At 42.8% G+C, this 20,569-nt stretch overlaps 1 protein-coding gene across 1 annotated transcript; it reads right to left on the reverse strand.

Annotated features, from left to right (window-relative positions):
- Positions 1-400: 400 nt before the first annotated feature.
- Positions 401-20,249, reverse strand: plpp6 (phospholipid phosphatase 6). Its single transcript, XM_084309233.1, has 2 exons — positions 19,614-20,249; positions 401-5,850 (listed from the first exon to the last, which is right to left on the reverse strand). The coding sequence occupies exons 1-2, from the start codon at positions 20,098-20,100 to the stop codon at positions 5,471-5,473; spliced, it is 867 nt and encodes a 288-aa protein (XP_084165359.1). The 5' UTR covers positions 20,101-20,249; the 3' UTR covers positions 401-5,470.
- Between the last annotated feature and the right edge of the window lie 320 nt (positions 20,250-20,569).

Consider the following 20,569-nt stretch of genomic DNA (forward strand, 5'->3'; position numbering starts at 1 on the left):
CAATTGACAATGAGAATGGACAGATAGCAATACTATAAAGTATAGATTTAGCTCTACAAACAGCCCCACGGACTGTGCAAGTCTGTTTACATATGCTGGCCGTTTACAGTGATTTTAGACGCATCCAAATGGCCGCCAATGTGTTAAAGGGGCACTTCACCAAAAAACAATGCAGATTCTTTTTGCACAGAATCTCATACACCATCTCAACCATCTATACTCTACCAAGTGTTTTATATACCCATGTATTTTTGTGTTTTATAAACCCATGTATATGTGCATGGGTATATAAAACTCATGGATTTATAAAACGCATAGGTATATAAAACGCATATACAATACATGGCATACATTTTTTCATGGCAATAAATTATTAACAGCAGGTATAAATGTCTCTGTATCTGATTTTATTTATTTTTCGTTTTTTTTCTCGTTTTTCTTTTATTAAAATATACATAATTACAGTGCAACCATTGAGGAGAAAACCTCCCCGACCCAAGTAATATTAAACAGCAATAATTGCTACCACAATCAACCCCATTGCACATTACACAGTGTATTGAAACAACCGTACAGGAATGTGTATATACATTTGACTTCATACTTCAGAGAGTGAGGATTATAGGACAATAAACACACAACAATATATTAAAAGTTCTATATCATAGCAAAGAGCTGGTGAAAGGGGCGCATGGTGAAGCAGCTGTCTCAATGTTTGTGTGGACTGTGGAGTTGCACAGTTGTGGTGTTCCAGCAGTCTGGACTGTATTACAGTTGCTTTCAACTTGATGACATAAACATATCTAACTGGACTCCATTTGATCTCCTGTCGGTCGTTGATGATGGCGAACACTGCAACGGGAAATCGACTGCAGTCCAAGCTGTTCTCTAGCAACACAATTCCAATACATCCGCCTATACAGGCTGCTTTGGGAATGGGCTGCAATCTTGTAGATAATCCACGAGAGTTGATCAAATGCAAAAATAAACATACGTCTTTATTGCATGTTCAAGGTAACTGAACTTGGTCAGAGCCTGTACCGGGAAGAGCGCTGGTCGATTATTGCAAAAATGCACAGCATGAGGTCATTACAATAAAATTGTGAGGAAATACGTGCACTCAGGGACAGTCTCGATTATTACTCGCTTTTCTCAGTTCAGATTAGCCTCTGAAGTAATTGCAGCCACGCTACCTTAAATAAAGATGTCAAATCAAATCAATCAAAACAGGTCATGAAACCGTTCCAAATGCAGGCCTGTCCACAGAGCGGGAGAAATCTCTGTAGATGCACATATCCGACAGACAAACAAACAAAAATTATACGGACATGGAAATCAGTGCTCATGTGCAACATGTTTAGCTCTGGTTTACAACAGAGGGAATGTATTGTACTGTACAGTAGATCTGACTGTCATTTAAGCAGAGGCTTTTCTGGGCATTTCATTAGAAGGGAGGCTGAAGATGATGCAATTCAGTTGGTCTCTCCTGAAGGAAATACCGATGGGGGAGTGAGATGGGGGGGGGGGGGGGGGGGGTTTGAGGGGAACTGGACGAGGAGGTACTGAAGAGGAGAGAGGAGGATGAGAGAGTGGAGAGCTGCAGGAGAAATTGAAAGAGGGAAATAGCTTCTCCATTTTTAATCAAAGTGGAGATGGTTGAGTGGGTGGCGTGTGCACACTCACACTACAGCAGTCTACTCCTCTCTAAAACAGAAAGCGCACAGCGAGGAGAAGCAGGTAAGACGAGAGATGGCCAGTGTTCAGCAGTTAACTCCAAGAGACTAGAGACGTGCACAAAGGATGTACATATAGCAGCAGAAGTATAGTTAGGAATGGGCTGTAACAGGGGAACACCGCTCCATTTGAGAATACACACATACGATGTGGTGCTTCATGGGTCAGTGGATAGAGGTGCATAGCACACCATGCGAGTGTGTCATCTGACCAGCTTTATGTTGCATGTGATCCCCTCTTTCTAAAGGCTAAAGACTCTGGTCTACGAGGTCCTCGGATGCACTGGGATTTTCAATCCTCCCAAAAATGTATTCTCAATCATCTGAAATGAGGACTGTGTGCACTCGACCACTAATTGTAACTGTTGCGTCTACAAGGTCCAAATTATAATTAGTGGATCTTTAACTTATACCGAACTGTCCTGGAGCATATGGATAACCCGCCTGAAACATATTTAGTGTGGTATTCCCCCTTGAAGCCATATTTCTAAAGGGTACAATGTAACTCCATATAAACTGAATCTCTGTTAATCTCTATGACGTTAGCTTCTCCTGGAATTTGTATCTCCCACCAGCATTGAGGATTTCTTTACGATTCTCATATTTTCATATTTCAGTGAAATTACTATGAGGAGATGACAAAGAACAATCCTTAATTTAAGGGGCACTTCACCAGAAAACAATGCTGATTTATTTTACACATAATCTCACACACATCCAAAAACGTAACAGTTTTGCACACATTAATTTAGTTTGACAGTTATTGAGAGTAAATGAGTTTGGATATGGCCACCACCCACCAGTGATGTCATCAGGGAACATTGAATCCTTGTGTTGCGTTAATTACACTTACAGGACCAAGAAATGACGTAGATTGCAATACCATGTACTTATAGGGACTGCTACCTTGTAATTTAATTTAATTTAGCTGTAATTAACAGGAGCTTTGGACGTGTGCGAGATTATGTACAAAATAAATCAGCATTGTTTTTTTGGTGAAGTGCCCCTTTAAGTGTGTATGTTTTAAAATTACACTTTCTTTCAGAATAATGAGCAAAACAACCTCGATGGACGCAAATGGCATCAGCTGGGAAAGTAGGACAGTTGATGTTGGACGACAGACAACTGATTAACCTGCACGGGTTCATATTCCCGCAAACTACGGATGTTAGACTAGTCACATATTGCTTTAAGGATACGGTACAAAGCACGCAACCCTCACGCTCTCCCCAAACACTCACACAAGGGTCAACAACCTTTATGACAGTGCTACGGTCACAGTGAGGCAAGCACTCCACTCCAGGTTACAACATCTTGACCACTGGCGTCACTGAATGTTAAATCGTGCAAAACCTTAAAGTTGGTTCTTCATACACAATGTCATCACACAACACACACGCCAATGCAAGTGAATATGGATAAACATTAATGATGATCAAACCTACTGCTTGTAAGAAATGGAACATGCCAAGGCCAGATTTGTGACGATACATTTGGGCACAAGACATCATTCAGTGCCTGGATATTAGGTCACAAAGAACGACCACATCAACACAACGTCTCTTTGCCTTTCCTCTTGTCCGACAGCAAGAGCAGGATGTTTTGTAGCACTGCAAAGTCTTGGCTGTTAACACACTTCTTCCCTACATGGATTATAGCCTCTGCCAAATGCCATCTCAACCAAGACCATGATCACAGGAACCCATACTGTACAATGCTGGCCATCTGCCTGCCTCATCATGTATTTAGAAAGTATTTCTTCAAAGACAAACGGTTCTTCTTTGTCTACCGACTACTACCAGCAATAAAAACGCCTTTAATTATTCACCAATAATTGATCAACTTTTGCGGGGGGCCACAAGTACCTTTACACAACTAATCCAACAGTTATCCTCATTCAAACATCTACAGAGTCCTTATTTGAACCCTTATGCTGATAGGAACCTAGCTGCTATCATGTAGCCATCGATAACTTTCTTTTCGGGGTTTACCTACTGTTCTTTCAGCGGGTTCAACAGCTATATAACTAGCTATTGCGGGGAAATGACATGCACAGCCCCACACACACTCTTCTGATGAATGAAGAAACCAAGTATGTCCTCATGGACAGGTGTTGTGAAACATGAATGGCAATAAGTATAAAGCCTCTCTTTTTCCATGACATTTAGTGATAGGTCTATATATATATTGAGCATGCGACTTTTAAATCCATTTAGAAAACAGTCTTATCATCAAGGCCTATACCATCTATTTCACAGCAGAATAACAGCTCCCATGGAGCCTCCGGAGTGCCCTGCAGACATTAACGGCCGCACTAATTAACCATCCCGCTTTTCCCTGTGTAGAAGAGATCACTGTTTGACTGTTACATAATTTTTCTCACTTAAAACACATTCAGGATCCCATATTGCGGAGAAAACTAAAACGGGGGTAAACCAACACCCTCTCCCACGCCCCCTGCCTAGTACTGAACCCACCATTAGCTGAGAGAGCTAACAGTGCCATAGTTTAGATTTAGTTTTTCTGCAATCCAGGGTCTCATGTATCAAGACATCTTGTTTGTGTGTGGATACATGGATGTTTTCTTTCCCTTTCTTTCTTTTTAACTTAAAAGATCCAGTACAATGATTTTTTTTATTCAGTCATACATTGCTTATTGTGGGATGTTAATGGCACGAGTGTCATATTTTCAGCTTCAGGTGTATAATATTTAGTGTTTTAGTGCACCCTATCTGTGCACAGCCAACTCTCAGTAGGCGTGGCTCTCTGTTCATTAGACACTATAAGAACCACTCAGCTAAGATGTGACTGATGGGCCAATCAGGGTAACCCGAGTACATTATGCAATATATTCAATATCTTCAAGGAAGCAGATTGGATATATGAAATGGCTTGATTCTGTTGATATATCCAGGGGGATAGACATCAACAGGCTTTAATTAGCATTTTCACAACAGTTCTAAACATTTTGGTAATATTACATACTTGTAAAAAAGCAATTCGATTGAAAAACACTATTTTCATTGTACTGAATCTTTAACAAACAATGTTCATGCGCATCTCTTTGAAGTGAGGATGTACAGTTACAGGTAAAGCCAGAAGTATAAATCTGTTAAATAAAGTTCTCATTCATTCATTCATTCATTCATTCATTCATTCAAGGATTGTTCTGGTCTATGTACCATTCTATTTTTGTTCTCTTGGGAGTTCCAAGTCTCTTCAATAGCCTCCTCATGACGAGTACAGTAATACCACCTAACAAACTGACTATTTAGGTAGGGCTGCTTGATTATGGCAAAAACCATAATCACGATTATTTCGGTCAATATTGAGATTGTGATTATTTATCACTATTTACTCGGATTTTGGAAATATCATGCATTTATAGAATACATTTTTTTAAATATATTTAAAGACGCATTTAATGTCTTTTTAACAGTGGATTTCCTTGAACTTCAAATATAAGTCAACTGAAAAACTAAAACATGACCTGGCTAAAAGTCGATTACCTTGCCGTCATAATCGTTAAAAGGCAAAATCGTAATTGAAAATAAAATGTGATTACCGGTAATTGCCCAGCCCTAGATTTAGGTGAGTGTATCCTCCATGGATTGGGAGGAAGGTTGCGTGTTTAAAGAAATAGTAGAAGTGCCTCAGTCACTTGACCCCGGTCCAAATGCCCATGCCAGTTTCCGTCTCCACCGCATGCTCCCAACATTCCTGTCCGGGCCTCCACCTCAGGCCTTCACCTCAGGCCAACTTTCCAGCAGCCCTTCCAGGGCTTGAGGAGAGAGCCAGAGCAGCTCCACCAGGTTGTACTGGCAGTAACCCATCCAAAACCCAAACATCACATCCGTCACGTTGTGGCGACCCAGCAGAACCCTGCTCAGCCCCACCAGGCTGGCCCACAGCAGAACCAGGACCCGTAGCGGGGCGGCCAGCACCAGGTGGGCGAGGAGGAACCGCCCGCACATGGCGGCGCGGGTGGCGTGGCCGGAGGGGAAGGAGTAGCGGTCCACGGAGAAGGTGGCGAACATATCCATGCGGTTGTGGGACGGCCGGCGCCGACGCACCACCGCCTTGACGATGCCGACCAGGACCAGGTCCAACAGCAGGCCTGGGAGAGGAAGGAAGGAAGGAAGGAGGGTGGAGAGATAGATGGAGAACAGAACGGTGTTAGCAGCCACCAGGAACTGTGTGCATAGACCTGGGCGCACAAAGACAACAAACTAAATCAAACATAATCAGACAAAGGATTGGGCACCACACAGACGATGCAAACACATCCACGCAAACAGGCATAATCAAACAGATACTACGAAGCCATTTAATAATATAGATAAACAAAGGTATCAACAGTGGATAATAAATATAGTATAACAATATTCCATAACAGTGTAATATCCTGCAGTTATCTTTGGAGCCCAGATCTTGTGTCCTAACCACTATTTAAAAAATAAATCTAATTATGAGAAGGATGATGTTACTTCATCACTACTTGCCTTTCATTGGGATTATTTATTTATTATACAGAGCCTGTACCAGTCACCTATTTGTCAAACAAGACTAGGCAAGCTTTAGTTAGGCGGGACTCAGGATACATGCCAGTTGGGATACATGTTTGTTACTTAATTCTGATCTACAAAGTCAAGTCGAGTATTTTTATTAGTTATTCAAACAAGTCACACATCCTCAAATTTGCGATTCGACTCGAGTCCCCCAACATCTGTAAATCACATGTTTAAGTAGGCGTGGAAGACAATTTGGGGTAAATGTGGCGTATATAAGTCAGATGAAAGAAAAAAACATTCTCGAGAATCGTCAATGAGGACAGACAGGCGGTGTCGCTGTCGCCTGCCCTGAACACAGCGGTTGAGAAGTGCGTGCATCACTACTGCAGACTGTGTGAAGCAGGCAGTGTCATCCACATGGTGGAAAACCAGATAGATGGTTTAGCTTTAACTTTTCTTTTTAAACCAGTGGGATGTTGTGGGGGGGGGGGGGGGGGGGGGGGGTCTAATAAGATGAGCCTAAGTCACATATACACACCTTATACAGACTGTAGAAACGTAAGGGGTAGCATAATAATAACCGTCATTTTGCTCATCTTTAATAAACCCATCTCCTGATTGGTAGTTTTGCACGTAACCTGCAACACAATGTCTAAGCACGGGCATCTGATGTTTTCACAACTTCCTGTGTCGAGCCAACAGAAGAGCCTGGCGGTCGACAGATAAACAAGGCTGAGGTAACATGTTTGCTGAGTTAATTGGGAACAAATAGGAGCATGAACACACATCCAAGCCAAGGACAGCAGGTGATGAGCCAAAGAGCAAACACTGAGAATAGACAAATACACAATATTGCACCAACGTGATGGTAACACCTCGAGCCTGCTCTTCATCTTCTTCCACCTAAAGGGTTCACTAGAATATGTTTCTGACAACATTTTAGACAGGCTATGCAATTACTGGATCTTGATTCATGTTTGATCTACAATTTAGTTTGATCTGAATTTTCTGATCTGAAAGAGTCAGGCGCGCCACTTTGGCTGGATGTACTTGCCGCAAAGTTAAAACCAAGTTAACTTCGCTCCGAAGAACGAGCCACACCAACCCCTCGCTGTGCCGCTCCCATCATGCACCATGTGTGGCGTACATGGAAAACGCAGATGCGCTGCTGAACCTCTGTGCTTGCGGTGGAAGTGCCCCATCATACCAGCAGGAAGATGTTTTGAGTAGGGGGCAGGGTTCGAAATTAACGGGGGCTTGGGGCAAAATGCCCTCGAAAATTGACCAAATGCCCTCGAAAATCAGTTAAGGGGGGCAATAAAAGCCCCCGACAGTTTACTAATTATATATATAATTATATATATGCTCTACAGTGCGAGCATTTCCCTCGTATTTGGCCCTAATAATATGTGTGTGTGCGAACCGGAAAAATCATTTACTTGCAGAGTGAAGATTACAAAACAGCTCCGCTGTTAATAGTTAAGAAACTGGACTGAAATTCAGTTTTTGGGTGGAATGCAAGGAGGGAGGGAGGCGGGGCCCGCTGCGTGTTACAGTGCTTGAGAGGTGCGAACACAGACAGACAGACAGAGAGCTCTGCTTTTCAGCAAGCATGCATAGTGCTGTGTAACATTAAGTTACACTGCTATCTTAACGTTAGCAAGCTAAGCATCTGATAGCGCGACCTGTGTAACCTGGAGTTTATCCACGAGAAAAGGAACACTGGATTAGCCACTAGATCAAACACCAGAGGGGATTGTGAGGTCCATTTTAGAAAGACCGCCTTCAGCAAAAATTGTCTATCGATAAAGGGAAGTGGAACATGGAACAGCCTTCCGGTCCCCTTAAGGGAATGTCCCACCCTGTCCACCTTTAAGGGCCAACTCAGGAAATGGCTGTTAGACAGCCAAATATGCACTCATTAGGGATGTTAGTGATGTTGTACTGACTGAATGTCATGTTAGTGTGGTCATGTCAGTGATGTCAGTTTTTATGAATGAACGTTGTATGGTCCGTTTTGTGTTTGTTTTATGTTAGGACTACGGGTGGAAATTAGCCCTGTGCTATTCCCGGCATATTTACGTCCTTATCATGCTGTGATGTTATGCATACACATGTAAATGATGTTCATTAATTTGCATTGTCCTTAATAAACAAATCTTAATCTTAATCTTAACTTGTGTTCGGCGGGGAAAGACCGTTCCATTTGTAACACAACTCCAAAGAATAACATCCAAATGATCCTGATGCGCATTTCCTTCATTCCACAGCGCTGAGCGCGCAACGTATTTCATTGATCGATCTGACAACAACACAACTTGCCCTCAGGGACAATCATATTTAATCTATTTAGATAGAGTATGTATGTATTATTTACAGATAATTGAAGGTACCTCAAAACATGAAACCAAGCCATGTCACACATCGTGTGTGTGTGTGTGTTACTTGAACAATTGTCACTCTGCTCCTAAATTTCTGTGCTCCTAAATTTGTATTTAAATTTTATTTATTAACATTTTATTTAGGAGCACATGTGCTCCTTGGGAAAAAGGTTAGCGTAGAGCCCTATATATGGAGACATTAACATTACGTTATCAAACATAGGGACGAAGACTGTAAAAAAAAGTGTCAACAATGTTTTATAATCTTTGTTAATTTTCATTATAAAAATGTTGTGCCCCCGAAATACAAAAAAAAGTCCCCGAAAATCAATTAAGGGGGGCAAAAAAAAGCCATTGAATTTTTTTTTTTCTTTTCTAACCCTGGTAGGGGGCGCTGTGCCGACCACGCAGCCCCCCCCTCCCTGGCCGGGAAGAAATGCGTTGTATCTTGCTGCATTGTATCACGTGGTGGCTGTATACACTAGTATAAATGTGAATTAAGAATATTTATTTTCTAAAATAGGCGTATATTCTTTTATTCCCCTACCCCAATTACATTTTTATTTTGCATCAATATCCGTTCGTGCCGCGAGGGGGTGCTGCACCTGGAGGTGGAGGTGCTGCCGCTCCCTCAGCACCCCTACTTCCCGCGGCTATGTGCCCCAGGGGCGTCGTTTTGGTATGGCAAGGTATGGCACTCGCCATACCTTGGCAAATCAATACAATTTAAAATTCTAATGTTGATTTAGAATTTGAATGTCAACATTTATGAACGAAGCTTCGAACTATTCGGTACAGCCCTAGCATGTTTTGATATTGTCAATTATCTCACTTTTACTAGGTGACTTTTACTAGGTGACTAACTCAAATATGCCGCCAGAAAGAAATAAGGAAAATGGAAAATGGAGGATGTTTTTTTGTCAAAGGGCAGCAGAGACAAGTGATACAGGGACACAGGTAAGGTCTTACAATGGCTTAGTGATTATAACAGTGCAGTTCAGCATTCAGTAACCCATACTTTTTGTGAACATATTTTTGATACTACATTCTGTTGAACACACACACCTCAAAACCGTACCTAAAAGGAAAATTGGCTCAATTGCAAGAAAAATAATAGACAGTTATGATATTACATTCTGTCGTGCTCAGCATAATTTGTATGCAAAATATTGTGGGTCCTTGCTTTAGTCTGTTGACACATTTCTATACTAAATGCTTTTGTAGTCCTGTGTCATCATACCTAAATGTCATATAAGTGAATTGTATAGAAACAACTCACCAAAAGTGACTATTTCACAACTGATTTGAAAAAAAAAAAAAAAAACCCAGAAGATGCTACAGTATTTGTCATGTATATCGTACATAGCGGCGGTCCTGTTCAGTTTCAGCAGCATCGAGGTCTGTGCTCCAGGCACGGTGGTTTTAATGCATTCCGCGACTTGCTCCCCTCCCCCGACCTATACTATACTCATGCGATAAGTGAATGCGATATGCTTGTTGCTTTTTTTTAATTTTTTATTGTTGCATAATTTGCATTTTGTTCATGCCGTCGTCAGTTTCTGTACATGGATCTGAGAGAGAGAGAGAGAGAGAGAGAGTCTTTTCATCCGTGAGGTGGGATTCTGCTCCACTTTACAGGAGCAGCTGGCATTTGCCCTCCCCTTCTGAACATGTGCACACACTGATAAAGCTTTAACTGCTCTACTGTCAGACAGCGGTCAGTATGCACACACAGGTGCATACTACGGCTGAGTATCGCATTCGCCACTGATTTCCCAAAACGATTAGGGTTCCGATTAAATTCGATTCAATGCTATAACATTTTAATGGTTCAAGGAACCCTCTAACATGTTGCATTGTTAAAAATATCAATGTTTACGTTAAGAATTTACTCTCAAGCAGTTACATGAATGTACTTTTTATTGGAACATTGGCTTTTGCATATGTCACGTCTGGGTGATGTCTCAGTAAGTGGTTTCGTAGATTTGTTGTATTTCCACAATCATTATCTATGTCACTATAGCCAATGGAAATGCTAGAAATGGTCACGTGGGCTGGGAAAACCAATGGAAAATGCCTATCCCAAGGCCAAACTTAATTGCCAACCACTGGTCTACACCCTCCCCAGACCGACAGTGGGGCAATGCGTGCAACGACCAGGAAGGGAATTGGCATAAAGACAAAATTGGGGGATGAAACAAATTATATATATTATTATTTTTTTTTTTAAGATCGATCTTGGGATTTTATGAATCGATAATCAATCACCAATTCAAATGATCGATTCAGAGTCGGGAAATAGATTTTTTTAACCCAGCCCTAGTGCATACAGACGTACACACGCATGCACGTGGCGTATACACTAGGGATGTGCATCTCCTCACTGAGGCCGATGCGATGTGCATCTCGATACGGTGCCAACGATACGATACATTAACGATACATTTGAAGCACCGGGCGATGCGATGCGATATGATTCACCCCCTGTTGAGATACGATACGATTCGATACGATTTGATTCAACATAATGCGATTCGGGGCGATACGATGCGATTCAACACGATGCAAAATAATAATAATAATAAATAATACAATTTTATGGTATGACAGAGGATTTGGTTGTATTCCTTATGCAGCTTATATTATTATTAAAAATAAAATAATCTACTGTAAGACAATTTATATAATTAAAAACTCTTGGGTGCCTAAGAAGACTTTTGCATAAACTGTCTTTTGACAGTTTGAGAGAGAGAGAGAGAGAGAGAGCCCCTCCCCGTCTGAGCGGCCGTCGACAGTTGATGATGTCTCACACTAGACTAGGTCACTAGGATGCGACCGTAGCAAATGTCAACAACACGGAGGCAGCCGGCTAGCCTGGATGGATTGCATGAAGCGATATAATTAAGAAATGAATAACCAATAAATGTGAAGTTATCTTTGAACCCCTGTTGTCAAGCGTCTTGAATATACCCCCCCCCCCCTCCTCACTAATGTTACTGTGTTGCAGTCACTTTAGTTAGACACTAGTTTAGCGTTAGCTGAACGGCTAACTGGCGTTAGCCAGAGGCTACTAGCGTTAGCATGTTGAGCAATTCTATTCATGTCTCCTCGACTTCCACTGTTTGTTGATAACTGTGACGCGGCTCTCGCCTTATGTAGTAGCAAAGCAATAGTATCTGCTGTGTGTGTGTGTGCAGTCACAGTGCACTGCTGATAAGTGGATGAGAGGAAATTATATCAATGCATCGGTTTTTGACCGATGCAAAGACGCTACAACAAGATGCATCGCGAGTTCAGCCTGACATTTTGCCGACGCGGACTTATTCCACCGGTGCACTTGCATCGTGAATGTGTATGCGGGCGCACCGATGCAAATCGATGAATCGTCACATCACTAGTATACACCCGCACCAGGGCTGTAGACTGCGATGATATCGTCGCGAATTTCCCCTTTAATTGGCCGTTGCGATTGGTAAATATTATCTGGGGGCGGGCTTGCGAGTACTGCTTTCAAGCCTTGCATTCGCATTTCACTCCTAAATTATCCAAGGCGTGTGATGACGCGATGACGTCACTCACGCGAGCTGAGCAGTGAGCACTCAGCAGGTATGATCAGCGGGAACAATCGACTGAGCACTCACTCTGATAGACTGGCTGACTGTCTGACTGTCTGATTTAGCTATGAAGAAAAGTAAAGTTAGTATTGCTTCATATTTTCGACGCGTTCAACCTCCTATAGTGAGCCGAACTGAACTGAACTCAGACACACGGAGAGAGCTGCGGCGTCTGCTGCTCCTCCTCCCTCCCGCACCCGTGGCTGTTGTAAACACTAGTCTCTAGTGGGACACTGGGACCTCGGTGAGCCTGCCAGCCGGCTAGCTACTGATAGCTATCAACAAATGCTCCAGTAAGTCTAGTAGTGCATGATAGCTCGCGTTAGCTTACTGTTCAAAACGAAACGTCCCATTAAACTAAATCGTTCAGATAGCTCCTGATATCAATGTCTTAAAAGTTATAACACTGAGTCGATGCGTATTCTAGCTGAGGGCACGCTGAATATAGTCAATAGGGTCCAGCTGCAGCGCCGGAGAATCCTGGCCGTAGCTGGAGGCTACAGTATAGGGTCCAGCTGCAGCTCCGGGGAATCCTGGCCGTAGCTGGAGGCTACTCGAGTACACACAGACAGTGGAGCTGGTTGCATATAGCGAGCATTTAGACTTGTTGCGTGGTGGCGATGTCTCGCAGATAATACAACTACAAGTATGATTATATAATATATATATTTTATTAAAAAAAAATTATATAAAATAAAATAAAAATTTAAATCAAAAACAATCGATATAAATAATGGTAAAATTGTTATTTAAAAATTTGCCCCTAAAAAATATTTTTTGCCCCTAAATTTCTCATTTAGGGGCAAGTGTGCCCCTAGTGAAAAAGCTTAGCGTACAGCCCTGCACACACAAATAGCATGTTTGGTTTGAGCTGCTGCATGGGCAGGTGACGTGATGTACAGGACTACCGAGCTCAAGACAAGGTGCTGGGCAGGTGACGTGATGTACAGGACTACCGAGCTCAAGACAAGAGGAGAGACCGCGTCCACCACCTGCTGTGTACTCATCCAACAGAAACACACCGAGAACAGACACGCGGATAGACCGCATCCACCACCTGCTGTGTACTCATCCAACAGAAAGCCACTGGACGGCATTAGTTGCACTCAGAGGGAAGCTTAATTGGTAAATATTTCATGACTCTACTGGCCAGGGGCTCCTTCAGGCTAGCTGCTCCACTGTAATAACCACCATCGATCCATCTAGTGTTTCTAAATAACAAGCCTTGTATTTTCATAATATGGTTTCAGATTGGCAGTGAGGCTTTCTCCATGAGACAGAGTACCTTGGACCATTCCTCTTCACAATCATGCATACATTTATCACCAGGTTGTCTATGAGTGTCAAAGAGGGGCGGGTTACACAGGGGGGGAGAGGGGGGCAGGAGTGCAGGAGAGAGGGGGGCAGGAGTGCAGGTGGAGCAGATTAAGAGGCATGAGAGACGGATACATGTAGTATCAAGGGAGAAAGATTAGCATGAAGGAGGTGGGTGAAACAGCTATGTGGGAGGTACATGACAAATTCCCACAAAGTGGACCCTACAATAATAACAAGCATGAAACCGTCCAGAGCCACGGCGCAACTATTATATTCAGTGCCGAGAATGTTAACGTAAACGACCATTCACTCACACACAATTCAAGCTAGCACACCTTGGCTCCTCAATTCTTTTTTACAAAAGGTATGCGTGTTAACCCTTTCATTACCACACTACCAAATGGTTAACCGTTTCACTACCACACTACCCTTTCACTACCACACTACAGACCGGTTAACCGTCTGTAGCAGCTGTGGGCAGTTTTTATATCTTTAATGTCTCTCGCAATTGCGTTCTGGGGATAATTTAGGGAGATGCAGCTCAAGCCTCAAGGCATCGCTTAGTCGCACCTCTCTGTGTTCGTAGTGCTGTGCCAGAGCAGGTAGCTAATTATTAGATTATATATTGCATATATTTAGCACTGTTTTTTTTTAAGATTATATATTAGAATAGATTTAGATTATTAGATTATATATTGCAACTATATTTATTGTAGGGCAAAATAACTGAGAGGGCATACTAGGGCTGACCTTCAATTATTTCTTTTTGGAATTCGAAGCTTCGGGGCCAAGATTCGATTTTAATTCGAAGCTTTGAGATTAAAAAATATATATATTATAATTTTTTTTTTTTTAATGTTGTGGGACTTGTACATCACTTTGTTCAACTTTGTCAGTGCTGTAAAGTTTAAACCTTTTTAAATCTTAGACAAACGAAACACTTCGCTTTCATGAAATATTGTAAGCCGTCATTTGAGGCTTTATAAAAGCAGCACAATGAACACAAATCTGTCAGTGCAGAGTCCAACCTCATCTTAAATAACAAACAGCATTGCTTGTTGTAATTAACAAAGAGAGGCAGAGTTGATTGTGCACAAAAAATTTTTATTTTCATATTCGAATCCCATGCCCATCGAACGAAGCTTCGAAGTATTTAAGACAGCCCTAGGGCATACATACCCCCATCTCGCACCTTGTTGCCCATATGCGCATGTCCAGAGTTATATTGTTTACACTGCCTTTTTATTCTATTTACATTTTTACTCCACTGTACTATAATTCTGCGACCTGTACCTGTATGTCTTTTACTACCTGTACCTCCCCTCCCCCCTCCCCCATGCTGCTATAATACCGAATTTCCCCAAGGGGATCAATAAAGGAATATCTTATCTTATCTTACTGTGCATGTGTCCCACAAAACGTCTCCGCCAGATCGTCTGTGAATGAGTGAGTGAGTGGATGAGTGACCACAATTTGCCATGCATAAGCCCACGCCGGCATTCCCTGCGCGCCGTGGGAAAAAAATATGTCACTTTTGAAAATGGGGATTTTTAATGTTTAAAATACATTAAAATTAATTTTATATTGGAATTTTAAATAACAAGATGCTGCTAGATAAGATGAGTACAACCATCTTGGGATTCAAAAGGTTTGATGCATTGAAAAAAATGCATCCAAAAAGCACCTGTCCATCTACACTGAGGAGCCTGCAGCCCTTCTTTCCTGCTGCGCTTTAAAAGGAGAAGAGCAGTATACATTATTTTTCTTATTGTAAACATAGTCTAAAACCTTGTAAACCGACATTTCTCTCTGTATTCTGCCTACTCTCTCCTACTCAGCCGGGAAGCAATATTATGTTCCCATTGTACGCTAAACTCATTAAACACAGCTTGCAAAACGCATATATTTCTACAAAAGGGTTAACCTTTCACTAACACACTACAGACGGTTAAAGACCATTAACAGACTGTAGCAGGGAGCGAAATTAACTTTTTGACTCACCGGCCAGTGGCGGGTAGATTCTTCCCATCTACCCGCATATTTATAGTAAGCATATTTCTTACCTGCCAACTTTTTTTTGATAAAAACTTTTTTTGTTATTATTTTATATAATTTTTTTTTAATAAAATATATATATTATATAATCATACTTGTGATTGTGTTATCTGCGAGACATCGCCACCTCGCTGTCTGCAAACAGCTCCACTGTCTGTGTGTATACTCGAGTGGCCTCCAGCTCCAGCAAGGATTCTCCGGCGCTGCAGCTGGACCCTAAACGCTACATTCAGCATGCAAAAGGATTCTCCTGAGCTACAGCTGGACCCTATTCAGCAGCCCTCACTCATGCGATGTAAGCCAGGGACTCGAATACGCATGTTGTTGTAGGACATTGATGTCAGGAGCTATCTGTAGCTACTGCTGGATGGCGTTGGGACAACGCCTCAGTGAACTATTTAGTTTACTGCAACATTTCGTAGTGACTAGTGAGCTACCTAGCCAACGGAGGTATTATGCACTGGACTATTGCTGGAGGATTTGTTGATGTCGGGAGCTATCCGTAGCTAGCCGGCTGGATAACGTTACACAATGCCTCATGTATTAAACTAAGTGAATAGTTGACTGGGTCATTTTGTAACGGTAGCTAACGTTATCTCACGAAGGTCCCACACTGACTAGACTAACGTCACGGTGAGGCAATAGCCTCTGTTTACATGCAGGCATACAGAAACAGGTGGGGAGGGGTAGGAGCAGCAGCAGCAGTGCGCGGTGCGCTGCATGTCTGTGCTGAGACAGCGAGTGAGAACTCCGCTAAAGAATTGGATCATGATTTTCGGTTTTCACATGACTATTTGATTGCCCACACGGCGGTCAGACCTCTCAGTGGGAGGCGCCAAGCGTAAAAACTGAGTGCCAATGGCGGGTGGCGCTCTCTAGTTTCGGTCCCTGGACTGTAGTGTTAGTGAAAGGTTAACCTTCTATCAGGCAATAATGGACAGTAAGGGAAATACAACATTGTATGTGAAAGAAAAGTGGGAAAGAGAGTTGGAAATAGAGATAACAGAGGAGGAATGGTATGACACATGTAAGACACAACAAACAACCACAGGATCAAGGATATGGAGGGAGTTTGGGTGGAAAAATATAATTAGATACTTTATAACACCAGAAATACAGGGCAATTACACACCAGCAAAGAAAACATGTTGGAGGGAGTGTGGACAGGAAGGGGCGAACCATACACACATATTCTGGGGATGTCAGAAGATAAGGCACTACTGGGAAGAGATAGGAGGGATAATAAATGAAATAATAGGATACGAAATACCCCAGGGAGGCCAAGTGTTGTATTTGGGGAATCTGTCACAGGAAGGAATCCAAGGGGAAGACAAATATTTGATTAAGATATTGATAGTGGCAGCCAAGAAAGCTTTAACTAAACTGTGGTACAAGGTAGAAGTGCCGACAAAGGATCAATGGATAGAGTTGGTAGAGGGGATACAGGAAATGGAGAGAATCACACATCTGCTGAGGCTGCAAGAAGAAAAGTTTGAATGGAAATGGGGAAAATGGGAAGAATACAGGAGGGGAAGTAACGACATCACAGAGGTTTGAAAAGGATACAAGGAAATGAATAAAAATGTAAATAAATAATGCAAATGTAGAAGGGACCGAAGGACCCATGTCACACTTTTTCTTTACCCATTTTTTGTCTATTTGTTTTAATTTATGTACTGTGTATTGTCTATGAATGTTGTCCATGTATGTTGTTGAAAAAATGAAAATAAAAATGTAAGTTTAAAAAAAAAAAAGTTAACCTTCTGTAGCGTGGCGGTGAAAGGGTTAAATACAAGGTCTTATTGTGAGAAATGGGGGCATTGTAGTCATCATTTCAGATGGCTCAGAGCGGTTCATTCCCCTCCGCCCCGCTCTCCTCTCCCCGCCTGATCTTCCCTGCTGTCTTCTCCGCCTGCTCCATATAGGATCCCTGTTCTTTACAGCTGATCCCCGCTGCCCACTAGGCTGCTCCCCGCGGAGGCGCGGTCTACTTTTAAAACACATGACATCCAGACACCGCCGTCATGTCTGCTCACCGGCGGGTGGCATGCGGCATGCGTGTGCTTCCCATGCATGACGTGTTGTTCGGCGAGTGGCTGAATGGAGGCCTTACGCAGAACGTTTGTCTCTCTTCTAAAATGGCTACCTGTACGTTAACCACTGGTAAATGGTGCATGCATTTTTATATAGAGCTTTTATCCAAAGTGCTTTACAATTTCTTCCTCACATTTGACCCATTCACTCACATTCACACACTGACGGCAGAGGCAACCATGCAAGGTGCCAACCTGCTCACTGGGAGCAATTAGGGGTTAAGTGTCTTGCTCAAGGACACTTTGACACACTGCCCGCCCGCTCGGGAATCGAACCAGGAACCTCCAGATTACCAAACGACTGCTCTACCTCCCGAGCCACTGTCACCCCCGGTAACCAGTGGTAACCACTTTAGAAAGAAAATGCCTAATGGAGGTACATGACAACTGAGTGTGTGTGTGTGTGTGTGTGTGTGTGTGTGGAGGTACATGACAACTGAGTGAGTGTGTGTGTGTGTGTGTGGAGGTACATGACAACTGAGTGAGTGTGTGTGTGTGTATAGGTGGAGGTACATGACAACTGAGTGTGTGTGTGTGTGTGTGAGGAGATGGAGGTACATGACAACTGAGTGTGTGTGAGGAGATGGAGGTACACGACAACTGAGTGTGTGTGTGGAGGTGGAGGTACATGACAACTGAGTGTGTGTGTGGAGGTACATGACAACTGAGTGTGTGTGTGGAGGTGGAGGTACATGACAACGGAGTGTGTGTGTGTGTGTGTGAGAGAGGAGGTGGAGGTACATGATAACCGAGTGTGTAAATTCTAGGAAGTGGACCCTGAAAGAGTCTTGGCTGAAGGGGATTTTGTCACAGGTGTTTTAATGTATACTATTTACCATTTGAATCCCAAGGTGGTTATACTCATCTAGCAGGCTATGATATAAGATTATAAGGGTTGCCTTTTTTTGCTATTTAAAATGTTTAAACACATTCAAATGAGTAATATATTAACATTAGGAATCGTGGCACAGTACAACCCTCATAATCTTAAATAACAACCTGCTAGAAGAGTACAACATTGGGATTGATATGGTTTGCATTTAAAGCTAACATTTACATTTGTCTATATAATTTTTTATTATAGTTCTATGGCAAAATCCCATTCACCTGGGACTATTTCTGGGTCCACTTCCTGGTATTTCCCAAGGAGGCTAAATGGAGATGTCACTGCCATCATATTTTGTCATTACCTGTGAAGAAATTGTGCAATTAAAATGTATCTGCATTTCCATTCAATTTGGTGCTCTATTCAGTGCAATGAGTGGGTGAGTGTGTTCGTGTGTGTGTGTGTGTGGGGGGGGGGTTGCAGTGCTGCATCATTGGTGCAGCTCAGTAGCGCATTAAAGGGGAATTCCACACATTTCAATAACTCACGTTACTCCTGTGCTCTGCAACAGTTCAGTCATTTGTTGAGAACCAGAAATCACTAGAGACAACAACCTGCTTCAAATTTGTGAGGTCAGCGGGATGTAAATGGTAAATGTAAAAACTGGGATGCTGTTCCATAAACAATCAATGGAGAGAGCCGACTTTTTTGGAGCCAGAAAATCGTCCTGTGTGCGCTCTTACAATCAAATAAGCTATACATTCTGGTCCAGTCTTTTTCGCATTAATACGGCATTTGCCATTAATTATATGGCCAGTGCCCATATGGAGCGGTCTCAGATTTTACATCCAGGTGACATCACAGAATCTGTCACAGATAGGAGGGTAACTTGTCTCTCATTTAAGAGTGTGGTGGATATTCAAATGTTGACCGAACTGCCCGTGGGGCTGCACAGGCTTGCTTTGATATGCAAACGCAAGCTAGAGGCATGCTTTGTGCCACTGCCAACCGTGTTATTACAGAGAAAAGGACTCAACTGAGTGACCACAAAGAGAACCGCCAATAATAGAAATAGGTCTTTACCCATGAAAAGGTTGAGCATGACTTCTTGTCCTGCAGCACTGTCACTTTTGTACAAACAGTATGCGGTCCCAACCAGCCACGGTATACCATGTCCCGAGATCTCTATGAGCTTCATCAACGGGCGAATGCTGCCCCACGACGAGTCCTCACAGGCGCACACTCCCAGCCGCTTGGACAGCCACAGGTCTATGGCGAGGAGGGAGCTGAGCGCTATCCCGACGAAGGAGGGGTTAAGTCGCATACAGTCCTCTTCGGGCATCCCCTGCTGCCCCCCTGCCGCCGAGCCCGTGGACGAGCTCGAGCCCCTGCGCCGCGTGGGGCTCTCCGAGGCGCGGAGCCGGGCGGTGGTTGGGTCGGAGCCCTGCCGCTGGAGGAGGTGCGGTGGCGGGGTTCGGTTTAGCGGCATGAAGTCGTAACGCCCATTGGTGCTGCTGAGCACCGGGCTTCCTCCACTGCGTCCAGCGTTTTTAGCTTTTGGAGAAGGCATTTTGCTTTTTTTGTTGGCTACGACAGTATGTTATATATTCCAATTGCACCACCGTGTAATATATTGTCTGCAGTGCCCGTGCCGGTTGTCGCTCTTTTTTCAATTCATCTCTTTTTACATTCGACTATTCCTATCACGTTCGGATTTACTCTTCGGAATCGCCATCTTTGTTGTCCATAACGCTAAGGATTGTGGGAAATTGGGTCTCAATAAAATAAAGTAGGCTACACAAGGGGATGTTAAAACCAAATGACACCGAACGCACTTAATTAATCACAATTTGTACAACATTCCTTTCCTTTCAAAATAACAATTAAGTTAGTTTTTTAAGTAACATGAATTAAATGTATTAAATTACCCAATGCGTCTGCACTTGGTCACTGTATATGGAGACAAATGGAGATTGATTGATTGATTGATTGAATTGATTGATTGATTGATTGATTGATTGATTGATTGATTGATTGAT

This window comes from Notolepis coatsorum, assembly GCF_963971535.1.
Source record: "Notolepis coatsorum genome assembly, chromosome: 2".
Lineage (NCBI taxonomy): Eukaryota > Metazoa > Chordata > Actinopteri > Aulopiformes > Paralepididae > Notolepis > Notolepis coatsorum.

Coding starts and splice junctions, on each gene's coding strand:
- plpp6 (XM_084309233.1), bottom strand. CDS start 20,100: ATGCCTTCTCCAAAAGCTAAAAACGCTGGACGCAGTGGAGGAAGCCCG. Junction 5,851..19,613: donor CATGCTCAACCTTTTCATGG/GTAAAGACCTAT, acceptor TTCCTCTCCCAG/GCCTGCTGTTGGACCTGGTC.